At 31.9% G+C, this 15,227-nt stretch overlaps 2 protein-coding genes across 2 annotated transcripts; both read right to left on the bottom strand.

Moving 5' to 3' along the window:
* Positions 294 to 2,048, bottom strand: LOC104766682 (adenylyl-sulfate kinase 1, chloroplastic-like). Its single transcript, XM_010490611.1, has 7 exons — positions 1,706 to 2,048; positions 1,406 to 1,546; positions 1,170 to 1,319; positions 964 to 1,082; positions 790 to 874; positions 651 to 697; positions 294 to 511 (listed from the first exon to the last, which is right to left on the bottom strand). The coding sequence occupies exons 1-7, from the start codon at positions 1,893 to 1,895 to the stop codon at positions 416 to 418; spliced, it is 828 nt and encodes a 275-aa protein (XP_010488913.1). The 5' UTR covers positions 1,896 to 2,048; the 3' UTR covers positions 294 to 415.
* Positions 9,387 to 14,105, bottom strand: LOC104766679 (vacuolar-sorting receptor 3). Its single transcript, XM_010490607.1, has 12 exons — positions 13,646 to 14,105; positions 12,301 to 12,993; positions 12,096 to 12,184; positions 11,922 to 11,991; positions 11,765 to 11,848; positions 11,194 to 11,270; positions 11,050 to 11,131; positions 10,586 to 10,668; positions 10,436 to 10,502; positions 10,217 to 10,345; positions 10,017 to 10,126; positions 9,387 to 9,796 (listed from the first exon to the last, which is right to left on the bottom strand). The coding sequence occupies exons 1-12, from the start codon at positions 13,941 to 13,943 to the stop codon at positions 9,698 to 9,700; spliced, it is 1,881 nt and encodes a 626-aa protein (XP_010488909.1). The 5' UTR covers positions 13,944 to 14,105; the 3' UTR covers positions 9,387 to 9,697.

Here is a 15,227-nt window from a genome sequence, read left to right as displayed (position 1 = left end):
AAATTATTTATGATTGTCTTTGATTATTTTAATAAGCAAAAAACAATTACCACATACTTTTAGAAAATTCTAGTAATTCTGGAAATAAAACTTTAAGTTGCATAACTTAGAATGCAATTCATCCTTAACATATGTAAGCTTCCATTAACATCAAGAAAAAAGGCTTAACCTTGATTTTCACTCATATTTATCATATACATAGATTCATAACAATAAGAGTTAAAATACAAAAAAAAAAAAAAAAAAAAAAAAAAAAAAAAAAAAAATAAACAAGGAAAAGATCTAANAGATTATATTTATTTTTCAAACTCGTGATTCCATAAAAACAGCCATGGATTTTCTTAATTTTATACTTTGGCTTGTTAAATAGAACTATGACCGTGGAACAACAAAAGTGTTGTGCATCTTAAGTATGCTATGCCTGAAGATAACCCTTGTTTTCTAAGTATCCAACGATTACTTCAGCCATTTCGATCGGAGAAGTTCCTGATCCTTCGCGTCCTAGAGAAATCTTCACACAGACACAAGGAAAAGACATAAGATAAGACAAGAGAATTATGCGAAAAAAGCTCATCATCTAGATAAAGAACCATCGCAATGTTTTTGTTCTTGCAGCACCCCATTGTCCCAACAATATTACTGACATTTACCTCGCAGTTCAATGGTGGCTCGTAAGGGTCATCGATCCCGGTAAAACCTGAAGAAACATATCAAAACTGTTAGTATCAATTTTGGATTTGATTGAAACAAAACAAGTCACACAAATACCAACTACACCTCAAGAGATACCTTTGATCTTTCCTGCACGAGCTAGCTTGTAAAGACCCTTAGGATCCCTCGCCTCACAAACTTCAAGCGATACATCCATGAACACCTGTTTGATCAAAACCAATGTTACTAAATTATTGGATTCTTGAATACAACAGAGAGAGACTACGAAACCCGCACTTGTTTGTCCTATACCTCAACAAAATCTCCCTCGGGGAGTAAATTTCGACAAGCGTCCCTGTCTGTCCTGTAAGGAGATATTAAACTCGCAATGCAGATGATTCCAGCATCCGCAAAAAGCTTAGCAACCTCTCCTAAACAAAAACCAATCAACAATAGAAATGTTAAAAAAAACAGGAAGAAGCATTGGTTTTAACGAGATTTTGTTGTTTAAAGCTCACCGACTCTACGAATGTTCTCAGCACGATCCTCAGCTTTAAAGCTGAGATCACGGTTTAAGCCATGCCTAACATTATCCCCATCAAGAATATAACAAAGCTTCCCCTTTTTGTACAACATTTGGTTCAAAGCACAAGCCAAAGTACTCTTCCCTAAACAATTTTTGGAAACATTCAAGATTATATTTTTCACATAGACATAAACCAAAACTTGAAGCTGCTTTCTAAAGATCACAAACCTGAACCACTAAGACCGGTGACCCAAATCACACATCCTTTCTGATCAAGCAATCTCTGTCGATCAACTGTTTCAACAGGACACTCATGCCACTTTATGTTCGTCGAGTTTCCAACCGTAGACAATGGACCTTGTTTTTTCCCTAAAAAACAAAAAAAAAACATAAATTCAATCTATGCCCAGATGAGAACACATGACGGAGAAACCAAAAAAAAATTGAATCTTTTTGACAAATCAAACCTAAAAATCGGATTTTTTTTTTTTTTCTGGGTAATCGAATCACAAGATATATGAAACTCACCATTAATAGATTTGAGCTCAGGAAAAGACCCATTTGTGTTATGACTCAGAGTTTGAGATCCATCCATAGAAACACAAGAACGAACAACACCAACGGATCTTGAATGACTACTCAATGAATTGCTATCAGAAAGCCCTTTTGGAGAAGCAATCGAAAGACCTAGCAGCGATTTAGCTCCGGCGGCAATCATAATCACGGTGGTGGTGAGGGGAATGAAGTCCAAAAGAAAATTAAAATTAGATTAAAACAGAAGAAGAAGAAGAAGAAAGAATCTAAATTTGCGTTTGTGTTGTGTCTGAATGTTTTTTTTTTTTAATTAAGGAACGAGGAGAATGTGACCGTTAATAAAAAGGGAGATTGGTGTTTTTGCAGGTAGGTGAACACATAAATTGTTGTTGGCCACGTTTTTTTTCATATATAATCATCTGTAATTGTTTTCTTGTTTTTGGGAATTTATCAAAATGGTGCCTTGATGTATTTAACGTTGATTTGCATCCACATTCCTAAATACTGAGAAAGTGGTATTATTGATTTGATGACTCTAATTTCAACGTTTTATGTAACTTATTACTTTATTAGCCCACCAATATGGGAGAGCTATGGTACTATAGAGTATAGACTATAGAGTTTTGGTGTCTGGTTCTTCTATAGACTATAGTCAATATGAGTTGTGTTTTTTTTACCAGATAAGTCAAGTCATCATCAGTGTGAGTCAAACTATTTTGTTTTTTTTCTGGGTATAAATGTAAAGATTTATACTATTTTTGCAATCTTTTGACAGAAATTACAAAGAAAGGAAGAAAGAGGAAATACTTAAAAATCTACATAAATCACCAAAAACTACAACACAACCATTTCGTTATCTTGAGGGATTATTGAACCGGTGTCATGTTTGGTCGTTTTGGTTAAACTAAATGTACATAACGTGGATTTGTTGCATCCAAATTCGTTAATGTGGATTTTTTACGATTTTAATGAATTAGAGATGGCGTCGTATTATTAGAGAAATGGTTTTTTTTTTTTTTTTTTTTTTTGGTCAAACATTAGAGAAATGGTTCTATAGTCAATTTTAGGAGACTCTTACCACACCAGTAAAAGTCAAAGTGTGAGCCCTCTCTCTCTCTCTCTCTCAACCGTAGATTCCAAAATTCGAATCTGAGATTTTCTCGTCTCTTTATCTGATTCTGTTTTGTTAAATGTTCAAATTCGAATCTAGGTTTATCTTCTTCTTGATTCGATCAAGTAGAAGAAGACAGAAGTTGAGTCGAAGAAGAAGAAGTGGGAGAGAGGGAGCTTTGTTTGGTTTTGTTCATTTTGGTTGGTTCAATTCGGTTTACTCATTTAATTAAAAGAAAAATTGGTTTAATTTGGTTTTTAAAATCAATTCAACTATGTTTGGTTTGGTTTTGGTCAACTCAGAACCATTTTATCCTAATTCATTTCAACCCAATCCATTAAACCCATAAACCATTTTGATCCATGAACCCATTAAAACTCAAATTATCAACTCAATAAGTTTTTGGATTGGTTTTGGTTTGGCTTGATCCATAAATTTGGAACCATTTTGACACCCCTACATGTTAGTTATATCAATAAAATGGTGACACATGTCAATTATAAATTTACTAAAATATTTAAAAAGAAAAAATGTTAAAGTTCTAAATCTATTATAAAAAGAAAATTTATAGATAATTAACAACAAATCATTATTTATAAACAAGTTAGTTGTATCAAGTCTATCGATAAGATTTTGACACGTGTCAAAAAAAATTTAGAAATGGAAAATTAACAACTTTATTATGTAAATTATAAAATTCGGTTAAAGTTAATCGTTAACATGATAATGACATATGTCAAGTTATCGATTTAATATGTTAACATGTGTCAAAATATGTCGTTATTACATGTCATTATATAAAGCTTTGTTTCAAAGTTAGCTATTAACATGATCACGACACGTGACAAATATGTCGACAAGATTTTGGTGGGTGTCTAACAAATTTAGAAAAGGAAAACCATTTTATTATGTAAATTGTAAAATTTAGTTTTCAAAGTTAGTCATTAACGTAATCGAGACAAATGTTCAATTATCGATTTAAGATATTGACGCGTGTCAAAATATGTAGTTAATATGATCACAACACATGTCACTATAAAAAAGTTTGTTTCAAAGTTAGTCATTTACATGATCGCAATATGTATGAAATCTATCGATAAATTTGACACATAGAAAAGAAAAACTAACAACTTTTTTATGTAAAGTCTGATCTACAAATTTAGTCGTTAATTTTAGTATATGACATATATCTTACATTGCTTTTAATTTTTAAAAAATTATCTCCATTCTATTTTAGATTATCATCTTATAAGTAACTATTTTCTCATATTCTTCCACTATATTCATGTATCTTCAATATTTTTATTTATTTTATGTTGTTAAATGAGTTGAAAATCAATTAAAACACCATTTGAACAATTTCATTCTAAATTTATTATAGAAAGCATGATATGTACATATCTCACATTTTTTTCAATTTTTATATTTATCTCTAGCGTCGTACTAGATTATACATATGTCTTCTTTATTATCATATTTTTAAATTAAATTCATATATATAAAATAAAAGTTTTGATGATTATACAAAACAAAATCATGTTTAGTAATAAAGATTTAAAAATATCAATTACAATTATCGCACAACAAATGTATAAATAATTGTAACTGAAGAATAAAAAAGCAAAGAAGATAAGAACAAAGGAAGTTGCAGTTAATGGTACTAACAAAGACTGGAGTTGGATTATAATTAGCCGTTAAGTCTGTTAGTTAGACGTTAATTATCATCTTCTATATATATCTTGTATAGCTTTACATTAAGGTTAATGAAAAAATCTTAATATTCATAACTTCTAATACCGCTCTTCTGATCNTTTCACTTTCAACAATTCCTCCTCCTCACTTCTTTGTTACGGCCCTTAAATCCTCCATCCTCCTGAAAAACAATTTTCCCATACTTAAATCATCTTCTTCACTACCCAAACATCAACAATTTCATGTTCTTAAAGCCTCAAACTCGGGAGCTTCTCCAGATGGTAAAGAGAACAACTTTGCAAAATATTTCTTCCTAAACTTTCTCGAAGGCGTTTTGAAAAACGTCTATGTGGATCCACATAGACAATCCCTAACATTTTCTCAATGGCAGCTGGCCTCTAAGACCTTACTCAACATATTTCAGGAAGTTGCGTACGAGTTCAACAAGGAGGAAAATTTTTTTGAAGTTGTATTGGAGTAGGGGATGTGCTAGATTAGATAAACTCCTTCAGAGTTTGAGCTTGTCATCGGTGAAGATATCAAGGAAACAAAGACATATTTGATCTAATATTTGAGAAAAAGAAGGAACTCCAAGGTGGATACATCTTCAAATCTACCATTGATCAAGCCAGAGATCTCAAGCTCAAGGTATATATTTGGATTACCAAATCTCTTCATGTATCTGAAATATTTTTATTTATTTTATGTTGTTAAATGAGTTGAAAATCAATTAAAACACCATTTGAACAATTTCATTCTAAATTTATTATAGAAAGCATGATATATACATATCTAATATTTTGTGAATTTTTATATTTATCTCTAGCGTTGTACTAGATTATACATGTCTTCTTTATTTTCATATTTTTAATATAAATTCACATATATAAAATAAAAGCTTTGATGGTTAAAAAAAAAGAATCATATTAATTGGTAAAGATTTAAAAATATCAGTTACAATTTTTATTTATGTCTTAGGTTTAAGTGATTTTTTTGAAAGAATATGTATCATTATAGTTAAATTTAGTAAGAATAGAAATTTAGGAAGAAATAATTTGAATGAAAACTAGCATTCAAACTTAAATGGAGTGAAATACAGTAAAATAAAATAAATAAATAATCATTTAATTAATCTATAACCACATAATTGGGCTTAAGGTAATATTGGAGCACTTGCAGCTTTTTGTATAACATTTGTGTATTTTGGTTTATGTTTGACGACTTGCTTTTGTTTGTTTTTTGTTTGAAAGTTCGATGATATTGTTGTTTTTGGTGCTTATACGAGAAGGCCACATTCAAGCCTCCATTGATTGTATATCTTTTCACTGCAGAACTTCTCTTATATATAATTATATATATATATATATATATATAGTTCTGATTTATTTGTTTTTTAAATCAAGCTATTCAAACACTTGGAAATATTGCCTATCACAGACCACAAGTGCTTCTTGGCATATCGCATCCACTTTTATTAAATCTCTCTAACATAGCTCAGATATTTTTCACAAGTACCTTCACATAAACCAAAATGGTCGAACACCATAGTAGTAAAATCTTCAAAAATGATATCCTTATCATCATTTATAATCATGCAAACTTTCTTATTATCAACGTCAAAAAGCCATCGCTTTTTGCCAATCCTCCAGCTACAACATACCAAAATGATCTCTTGCATTTCTGTCTCCAAACGAATGATAGAGGAGAAACTGACCAGGCTAAACTCGTTTGCTTCAGACGAACACCACGATGAAAACGATTTATGAAGAACATGAACTAAAAAAACAAACTCTCTTTTCAACATTATGTAATAAATATCATTGATTCCACGTTGAACACGATTGATTTAGAGGAACCATTTTGACATGAAAAAATTTTAAACACCTACAAAATCACACTCTCTATTGCAATTCTATACTGTATTTTTACTAACATAAGTTCTTCAGTGTTATGAGAACTAAGAGTTTCCAATGAGAATGATTTTTACAGTTCTGATTTATTTGTTTATGAAATCAAGCTATTCAAACAATTTGAAATGTTGCCTATCACAGACCACAAGTGCTTATTGGCCAGCTTTGTTGTGTTCTTTCTTATTTACTTGAGAATATCACATGTTTAGCGATCATCCAAGAGAGAATTTGCATAATTGTTAATCATATTACGAACGGAATGGAGACTCATCAAGTTAGTTCATTTTCATATCAAAATAATGCATGCGACTTTCCTGAGATCATGGAAACTTTTGAACTTTTATTTATTTATTTTGCAACTGCATAAAGTAATTGCATCTAGAATTATGAGATTTGTTATATGCATGCTCAAACATGGTAATTTAGACACAACTATTTGTTGTCTCTGCTATTGATGGTATTACTTGAAAGAGAAATTTTGACCACATCATGTCACTGGTGAACGAGGATTGCATTAAAAGGCTGGTTGGCAAACCGTCCGACGTGTCTTGAGTGCATTAGACGACATCCTCCCATCATACAACCGTGATCTCTATAAGGAACAAATCTACAGAGAAAATGTTTCAACAGTGTTTTGGGTATGAATTTATGGTGCGTCTCATGGAAGAGCATGGTAATACCAATGTTAATGATGCATGTAGCAATGACTGAAAGGTATGAAGTTCGACGATGAGTTTGTTCAGCCAGCTAGGGCAGGCAAAGATCAAAAGTGTCTTGAATGCCTTTAATGAACAACTAGGTAACAACCCGCACTATGGGATAAATCGATTTTAAAAAAATTATTATAAGTAAAATTATTATTTGAGAACTAATATTTGTTTGTGTCAAACATAATATGTAACTAAAGTTTTTTATTTATTTATTCAAAGCTGCGTTTTTTCGTGTAAAAAATACGTTTCACCCGTGAAATCTTCAAATGTGTAAGAGAAAATATTGATAAAATGTTACTATTTATTGCAACATGTCTTTTGTTTGGTTTAAAAATCAAATTCATATCTCTTATGTTTTATTTTGTAATCATAACAATTTTGCATGTTTCTTATGTAACCATAACAACATATACTACATTACTCGGTAGTTTAATTAATTAATTCTATTATATGTTAGGAACAATCGGATTCTAAACTAATTTTTTGTAGCTAATATAATTTATTGATTTAATATTTGTGATTAGACTATTTAAATATTTTGAGTTAGTCGGTTTGTTAATATTTTCTATAAATAACGTATTATTACCACAAAATCATTATGAAAAAATTAATGAAATTTCAAAATCAACGTATTCGTGTAAGAATACATTTCACCCGTGAATTATGTGAACATGGTAAAGAAAATATTTATAAAATGTTACAATTTATGGAAATATATATTTTTTTGTGTGCATTAAAAATCCAATTTTTATATTTATGGTTAATTGAATAACTATAACAATTTTTCATAATTTAATAATCACTCATATTAAATATATTATGATTTTTTCGGTACTAAATTTATTTATAATGATAAGGTTATTGTCACATTCTTTTTTAATAGCACATAGATTAATGTACAATAAAAAGTATATTCCTATTCCGTTATCAATATATCTATTTTTTAATGAATAATCACACTAAATGTTGAGATTAATTAGTTTACATACTTAGATATATATAAATAATTACACATCATGATATCCCCTAATTTATTGTCCTTTTTATATTTATTTATGAATATCTATAAATCTATATTTATTGGGAATTAAGTTTCCTTTAATAAGTTGGAGATAATTCAGAGGTAATATATTTCTTTTTATAATCAATCATAATAACTATTGAAAGCTTTTTATTTAAATTATTATGGTAATAATACTAACATAAAAATAACATTTTTATATGATTTTGTTAATAAGTTATATGTTTAATAAGTTATATTTTCTTTATTTTTATTAACTTTATATATTTTTATAGCCTTTTTAGAATATTTTACTTATATTGATTTTAAGAAATCAATATTTTCTTAAAAATAATATAACTTTGACTTGTATATTTGTAAGTAAATTTTAGTGAAATTTTGACTTAAAATAGTATGTAATTATTTAATTAGTTTTAATATGTGATATTTAAATTTGTGTGAGAATTAATGACATATCTAATTATTATTCAGTTAATTGTTTTTTTTTTGAAAATATAATGGCATGTTAATGTAATTAAGTAGAAAATTTAATGGTTTTTTTTGCTAAATGTGTCTCGAGCTCTCTTTTAATATACAGGGGATATCTTAGAAATTCCAAGTTGCTTGTATGCCAAGCTGGACAATATCTAATTAGTATTCTTCTTTTTTATTGTTTGGATTTACATTAGAAAAAAAAAATTATCGTTTAGTTCACTAAACTTTGTTAAAGGAGATAAATGGATGACACAGTAGGAATTCTACACTAAGGAAAAAATGATAGATGCATCTGGATGCATCTACTAATCTGGTTAGAAGCCAAAGTTCTAAAACTATTCTATGAAAACTTTATGCCCTGAAGAAGTTACTAAAATATAATTGTTATTATCAACGATGTACTGGACAGACATACACCCTTCAGCCACTAAGCCATTGCTCTGCTCCGTGTAAATCCCTGCATTAATGCTTGAAATCTTTAAAAATGAACATACAATTATGTCCTGTTTACCCTGAAATCTCTACAAATGAACATATTATCAGAGCAATCCAATCCAAATTTTTAAACTTGAAAATTTAGTTGAGAACTTGAGATGTCGCAACATAAGGAGATCGGGATTTAACCTTCCACAAACTTTTCTTATTTCGAGAGCACATGCATCGTAACGAAGATTCAGCTTATCAAATTTTACTGTACACAAATGTTTGAAAAAATCCAAGAATTTTGAACTTCACAATAATTGATTGTAAAATCACATACCAACAACAGTTTGTATCTATTGGACAATGTAAGATGTCAAATTGGCAACATCTCATGAACTTTTAAACTATTCACTCTCTGTCTCTTGTCTAGTTCTCAGAAGCTACATCAGAGTATTCCTATTACAAAAGTCCCAAGGACACAAGTGAAAAAAAGGACGAAGCCACTAGAACCTCTTTTGTAAGCAAATACACTGTTTGTTAAGAGAGTTACAAAGATACAGAGGCGAAAAAACACCGGCGTTAAGGGCCACATCAATCAAAAGAACGTGTCACCTTGGGTCCTTTCCCGGGAATATATAGATTCTCTCAGGCGCGTTCATCATTCACATGGTTTTGGACCTCCGGTTGGCTGTCCAGTGGCATGTACTGTGCCATTATGGCTCTGATCTCTGAGTCCATGTATTGCTGTAAAACCAGGGACATAAAAAGGTTACAACAGTTTCCCCAAGCAATGGAAATGGCAAGCAACGGAAATGGCAACTGTGTTAAGGTCCAAAGGAGTAAATATGAGGTTATACTAGAACTACGTTTAAATAGACATCTCAGGCCACAACAAAACGAAGATTAATCTTTGCTTTTTAACAAAGCAGACAAAAGAGATGAAGGATGAACTGAAATAGCTTACCCTTAACCTATATTTGTAAACGAGGTACGCACCACCAGCTGCAAGTCCCAATGATAACATTATAAGCCAAACGGCTGCCCAAGCTGATCTCACTTGTGCACCCGTCTTGCCTAAATTTTAACCAAAAGAACCAGTACAAGTTATTTGTATGCATGAGAATATTAATAGAAGTGTAGAAATCCTAGTTCATGAAAACTCACTGATGCAAGTGTCATGGTCTCTCATGTAGAGAAGGTCCCCACTACAAGAGCACTCGTAGCTTCCCCAGGTGTTCTTACAGCTACATTCCGGGCACTGACAGGCTTTCTTCTCTTTGCATTCATTAATGTCTAGTGAAGGAAGCATGAAAAATTGAAAATTCTTCAGCAATGGAGTAACACACAGAAGTACGGTAACCCAAATGTTAACGGAGGTCTAACCTTCACACTTCTTAATTCCGTCTCCTTTAAATCCTGGAGGACACTCGCATTTAACACTGTCCTTGTCCTGAAGGCATTACATGTTGAGTTAAAAGTATCTTACACGGTGAGATTGTGCAAAATGTGTTAAAGTACAAATAAAACACTGACCACACACGCAGAGAACGCATGTCCATCTCTCTCTTCATGCCAACAACCTCCATTGTTAATTGTGCATCTCCCAGGCCCGCTTGCTGCAACGCCAACACCGATTATGTATGAAATGTGAAAAAGAACAGAAGCACAAAAAAAGGCATAACACACAACATCACCCATCTCTGCTGGGAAAGATGGAATATAAAAGTTCAAAGTTTCCGTGAGATTAAACCAAAATTAAATATTAGATTACACCAGGAAAATGTGAGCTATATAAAAATCTAAGAGGGTATACCGAAAAATTTCTTAACAATTTAGTAAATAAGAATTACAGAGCTGCTAAAAGAAGATCACATAATGTCTCTGTGTGCAAGTAACTAGACTATTATGTTGCCATATTCTTAATGCTACTAAATAATACAAGTCTAATAAAATTATAAGAAGTTAAGAACTAGTAAAAATATGACATGAACACTCACGTTCACAGTGGCTGTAACCATCCCCTTTGAATCGCACACCATCAACTGTAGGACACTCGCATACCCTTCCACGAAATGTATCCTGCAGATTACACAGATTAACAATGATATCACAGATTTTTTTCCAAGCAAGTTCAAATTTACCTTGCAAGCAGTTATGTTGGCTGATTTATCTTGCCAACAACCGCCATTTTTATCTAAGCACTCGTTTGATTCCACATCTGCAATTGTAACAGAAGATGCAAATTTCAAATTACACAAACATGTTAGAAGGTGTGATCACTATTATAGTTTACAATAGATTCCAAACATTTATTTGATGTCGAGCATGGGTCATCAAAATTCAAACTTTATATGATTAACAGACAAATCCTAGTCAAAAAGTAGAGGTGTGAATTACAGCATTGGTTTGGATAATTAGTGTATGTAAAGAAGATAGCTACTCCCAAGGATAGTTAGGATCAGGTGGTTCGAATAAAAGCACAGGCAGCTGTGGGCATAATAATTAATGCCCCAAATATATCCACATTTAGATTAAGTAAGTATTGCTAGGGTATTGGGACAGGTATTTCACATATTTGGTGGGGACCCAAATTCCAGAAACTTAAACCAACAAAACTTACGCGATACACCAAAACATATTCCGACGGATATAAAGGTGAGTATGTGTACAATCAGAAATGCCTACAAATAGTCAAGACCAACAATATTATACCTGTGCTGAGACATATAGCTGGTTCAGTGGTCTCCTCAAAACCAGAGCATAGAGCCTTGAGTACTGCACTCTTCTCCAACTTGCCTGCAAGGGAACACTTTTATAACAAGCTAAACTACATGTATTGAAGTCTTAAGTTCAACTCTGCAAGACAAACCTCGGTACTGTCTGTTGTTGACAACCAAGGTAGGTAATATGGTAACATCACCCCTTGAACCCTTGCCAACCTACATTATATATTATGTAAATCCCAAACAGCTTCCTAAAAGAACATAACATTGACATGCCTGCAGAAAAATTCAGACGTAAAAAAGACATAAGTAAAATTTACTTGAGCATCTTGTTCTTCCTTTAAAACTGGATTGTCCATGTCAGCATCAGGGTCTCCCATACATTTGTCAAGTTTTCTACTATCAATTCCTGTACAGACATAGAAAATAATTGATCTGAACTATCATAACTTACCCGACTTGTAGGCATTATTATCCCTTAACAAAAAAGGGGGGATTTTTTCTTCCTATGAAAGAAACACTCACCAAGAGATTTGATAACAGAATCAGCACAATCTTTGTTGTATTTCTTTTCCTTCATGGGACATCTGATCTGGAAATCAGTGACATAATCCCACCAGACCCAGGGTTTCCCAGTTTCATTCGCCACCTTGTAAACACAAAGTTGTCTCAAATTTTCTACAACAACGTCTTTTCCATCATATCCTGAGCTGAAGTCCTGTTCTGGATCAGGAGCGCAATACCTTCCCTTGTTGATACACTGAGACTTGCACTGCCGGCTCAGAGTGAAAGTGTGAGGGCAATACCAGGTGATGTAGTGAGGTCTAAACTGCGTGAAACCTCCTTTCTCGAGAATCTGAGCGGCACCCTTGAAATCCTTGACGAATTCCATCAACATGTCACACTTAACCCCACATTCATCATTGCTGTTGGTCCACAATTCATACTCAACACGGTCATCAGGGTGCGGAACAGCTTCTCTCCAGTCAAGATTCAAGTTGACCATATCCCCTCCACTAATGGCTTTCTTCAATTTTTCACCAAAACCTTTGGTAACAAGAGCAGAAGGTATGGTAATATTCTCAATGTATTTTGCAGACGCAACATCCTCTTCAGGTGTATCCATGGTAATCAAAGGTTCATCAACATTGTCTGCCACAAGAACAGCAGAAGCACCGGCTTTCTGTGCATTCCAGACCTTTAAAGCGAAAAAACAATCTACACAACAACACATAACTTCCCATCATTAGGCTAAGTAAGTTAAGATATGATTGATTATGCAGAACAGTCAAAGTAAGAGAAAAAAACCATCACACCCTAAAGACTAAAATCTCTAATCTTGGGTGTATTAAACACAATGATCTCAGTCTAACTTTAGATAGAGTGGCCTAAATCTAACATCAGTATCAGTTGTAAGATCTTCAATGATATTGCCAGAAGTTAAATATAAGACAACAGACTCCATTAATTAGAAAACCAACAAAATCCTAATTAGAAACCGAAAAAGGAAATATACACCATTTTAGGCTAAGTAAGTTACGATTAGTCGATTTATGCAGAACAATAAAGGTGAGACAATATCAGCCCATACTCAACTCAACGACGAACCAATTAAGAAGAAAGGCAGTAATTTCTCAGCGAACTTGACAACTAAAATCTCTTACTGATGAAAACACTTAACCTCGGGCTTCAACTGAAACTTCAATTACACAAAAGCACTAAATTTAACATTCAACTGTAAGATCTTCAAAACACAAATATCAAATATGTGACTTAAAATCAATCAGAAACTGAGTAATGCAAGAACCCTAGGAGAACCATCAAATCCAAATGTGAAATTAAAGTAAGAGATGTATATATATATATGTACCTCCACGATCAACCAAGAGAAAAGTAGGCAAAGCACCAGGCTGAGACTTGAACGAAATCGAGAAATCGCTAAACTCCTTACACGATTTCTGATTCTCTTTGGGATAAACCACCGTACCGGCCATGCTTCCACCGTACTGAGGAATCCCAAAGTTTCCAATTGCACTGTCATGAGTCCCCTTTATACTCTCCGGCGAAGTTACCGACAAACTGTTCTTCTCCACCACGAATCGGGCCTCGGTTATCACCAAGAGGGAGAGAAGCAGCCATGGGAGACAACACAGGAGCTGCTTCATCATCTTCGAGATCTCCGACACAAACACCACCAAATCCAAAGGTGTGTATAAGAACAACGATTGAGTTTTGAACTTCTCTGAAGGTATAAAGGACTTGACGACGCGACGAGTGTTTCCCGAGAAACAGAGAGAAAATAAATAAAATCCGGGTTGGTTCAACGGTTCGGGTTTGACTCGGATAAGACTATACAGATGGGACATATACGTCAAAGTCAAACACATATTGACGAAGAAACAAATCTTTATTTTATAATATAATAATACAGTATATATCATCAAGTTAAAGAAAGGTAAAAAGACATTTTTTTTTCCTTAGATAAAATATTAAAAAAAAAAAAAACATAAACCATGTTTTTGTATTATCTTATACAGTATCAAAGTGAAATTTGTGAATGATTACAACGAAAATCTCTTATGTATGTTATTGCATAGTGATGCTGGTTTTTACGAAAAAAATATGTATATCATACATTCAACGGATGCTTTCATGAATATTGGTAAGTAGACTACGAGAGCCGTGCCTTATTCTTTGCAAAAAAGGCATTTACATTAGGCCACACATAAAAAATAATCAAACACAGACCACATTTTTATTTGTAAACTAGATTGAGCATTTTTTATGTAGTGTTTTAGGAAATTTTTGGAAACAAATCTCAATATTCACATAATTTTTTTTTTCTTTTTTCCTTTACATAAGTTATTATATCTAAAATCTTACTTTTAAAAGTTTTATAAAAGTTAAATATATTTCTTTTTTTTTTATAACCAAAAAACGTCACACAGTCAACACATGTTTTGCTTTAATGTTTTAATATAATTATCTAAAAGTACATGTTTAAATTTGATCAGTTTTATACTATCACAAAAGATGATTTTCTAAGAATTTTACATAAAGAAAAACATTTAATGGTTAGATATAAATGCATTATTTATTTATAGTAACATATTTATCATAATTATTAACCAGTAGTAATTCAACAAATTTTAAAACTTTAAATTAATGATTTTTGAAAATTGTAATTTTCTAGCATTAATTGATAAAAATTTACAGAAAATTAACTTTTGTGATATAAAAAAAATTTCTTAAAAATCATTTTTTATGATGCATAGAGAATATATGTTTCATTCTTATATATAAGCAATGCAATTTGTGTTATCTTTGTATAAGATAGGTAGTTTCTCATTGATGTAAAATTTATTGCACGGTTGTATATGTTGATTATTGATCTCTTCTAAACTACTACAATATATATATACTTGTCATGACTATCTTCACAGTACTGTACT

Source organism: Camelina sativa, chromosome 19 (assembly GCF_000633955.1).
Source record: "Camelina sativa cultivar DH55 chromosome 19, Cs, whole genome shotgun sequence".
In the NCBI taxonomy this organism is placed as follows: domain Eukaryota; kingdom Viridiplantae; phylum Streptophyta; class Magnoliopsida; order Brassicales; family Brassicaceae; genus Camelina; species Camelina sativa.
The sequence above is the reverse complement of the archived record's forward strand: the minus strand, read 5'-3'. Positions and strand labels throughout refer to the sequence as shown.

Bases quoted from the DNA above. Each gene is read 5' to 3' on its own strand.
- LOC104766682 (XM_010490611.1), bottom strand. From the start codon at position 1,895: ATGATTGCCGCCGGAGCTAAATCGCTGCTAGGTCTTTCGATTGCTTCT. The intron at 1,547-1,705 runs GTGAGTTTCATA...TTTGTTTTTTAG, and splicing joins TGAGCTCAAATCTATTAATG to GGAAAAAACAAGGTCCATTG. The intron at 698-789 runs GTATCTCTTGAG...ATGTTTCTTCAG, and splicing joins TCGTGCAGGAAAGATCAAAG to GTTTTACCGGGATCGATGAC.
- LOC104766679 (XM_010490607.1), bottom strand. From the start codon at position 13,943: ATGATGAAGCAGCTCCTGTGTTGTCTCCCATGGCTGCTTCTCTCCCTC. The intron at 10,669-11,049 runs GTGAGTGTTCAT...TTGGCGTTGCAG, and splicing joins TGGTTACAGCCACTGTGAAC to CAAGCGGGCCTGGGAGATGC. The intron at 9,797-10,016 runs GTAAGCTATTTC...CTGGTTTTACAG, and splicing joins TTTACAAATATAGGTTAAGG to CAATACATGGACTCAGAGAT.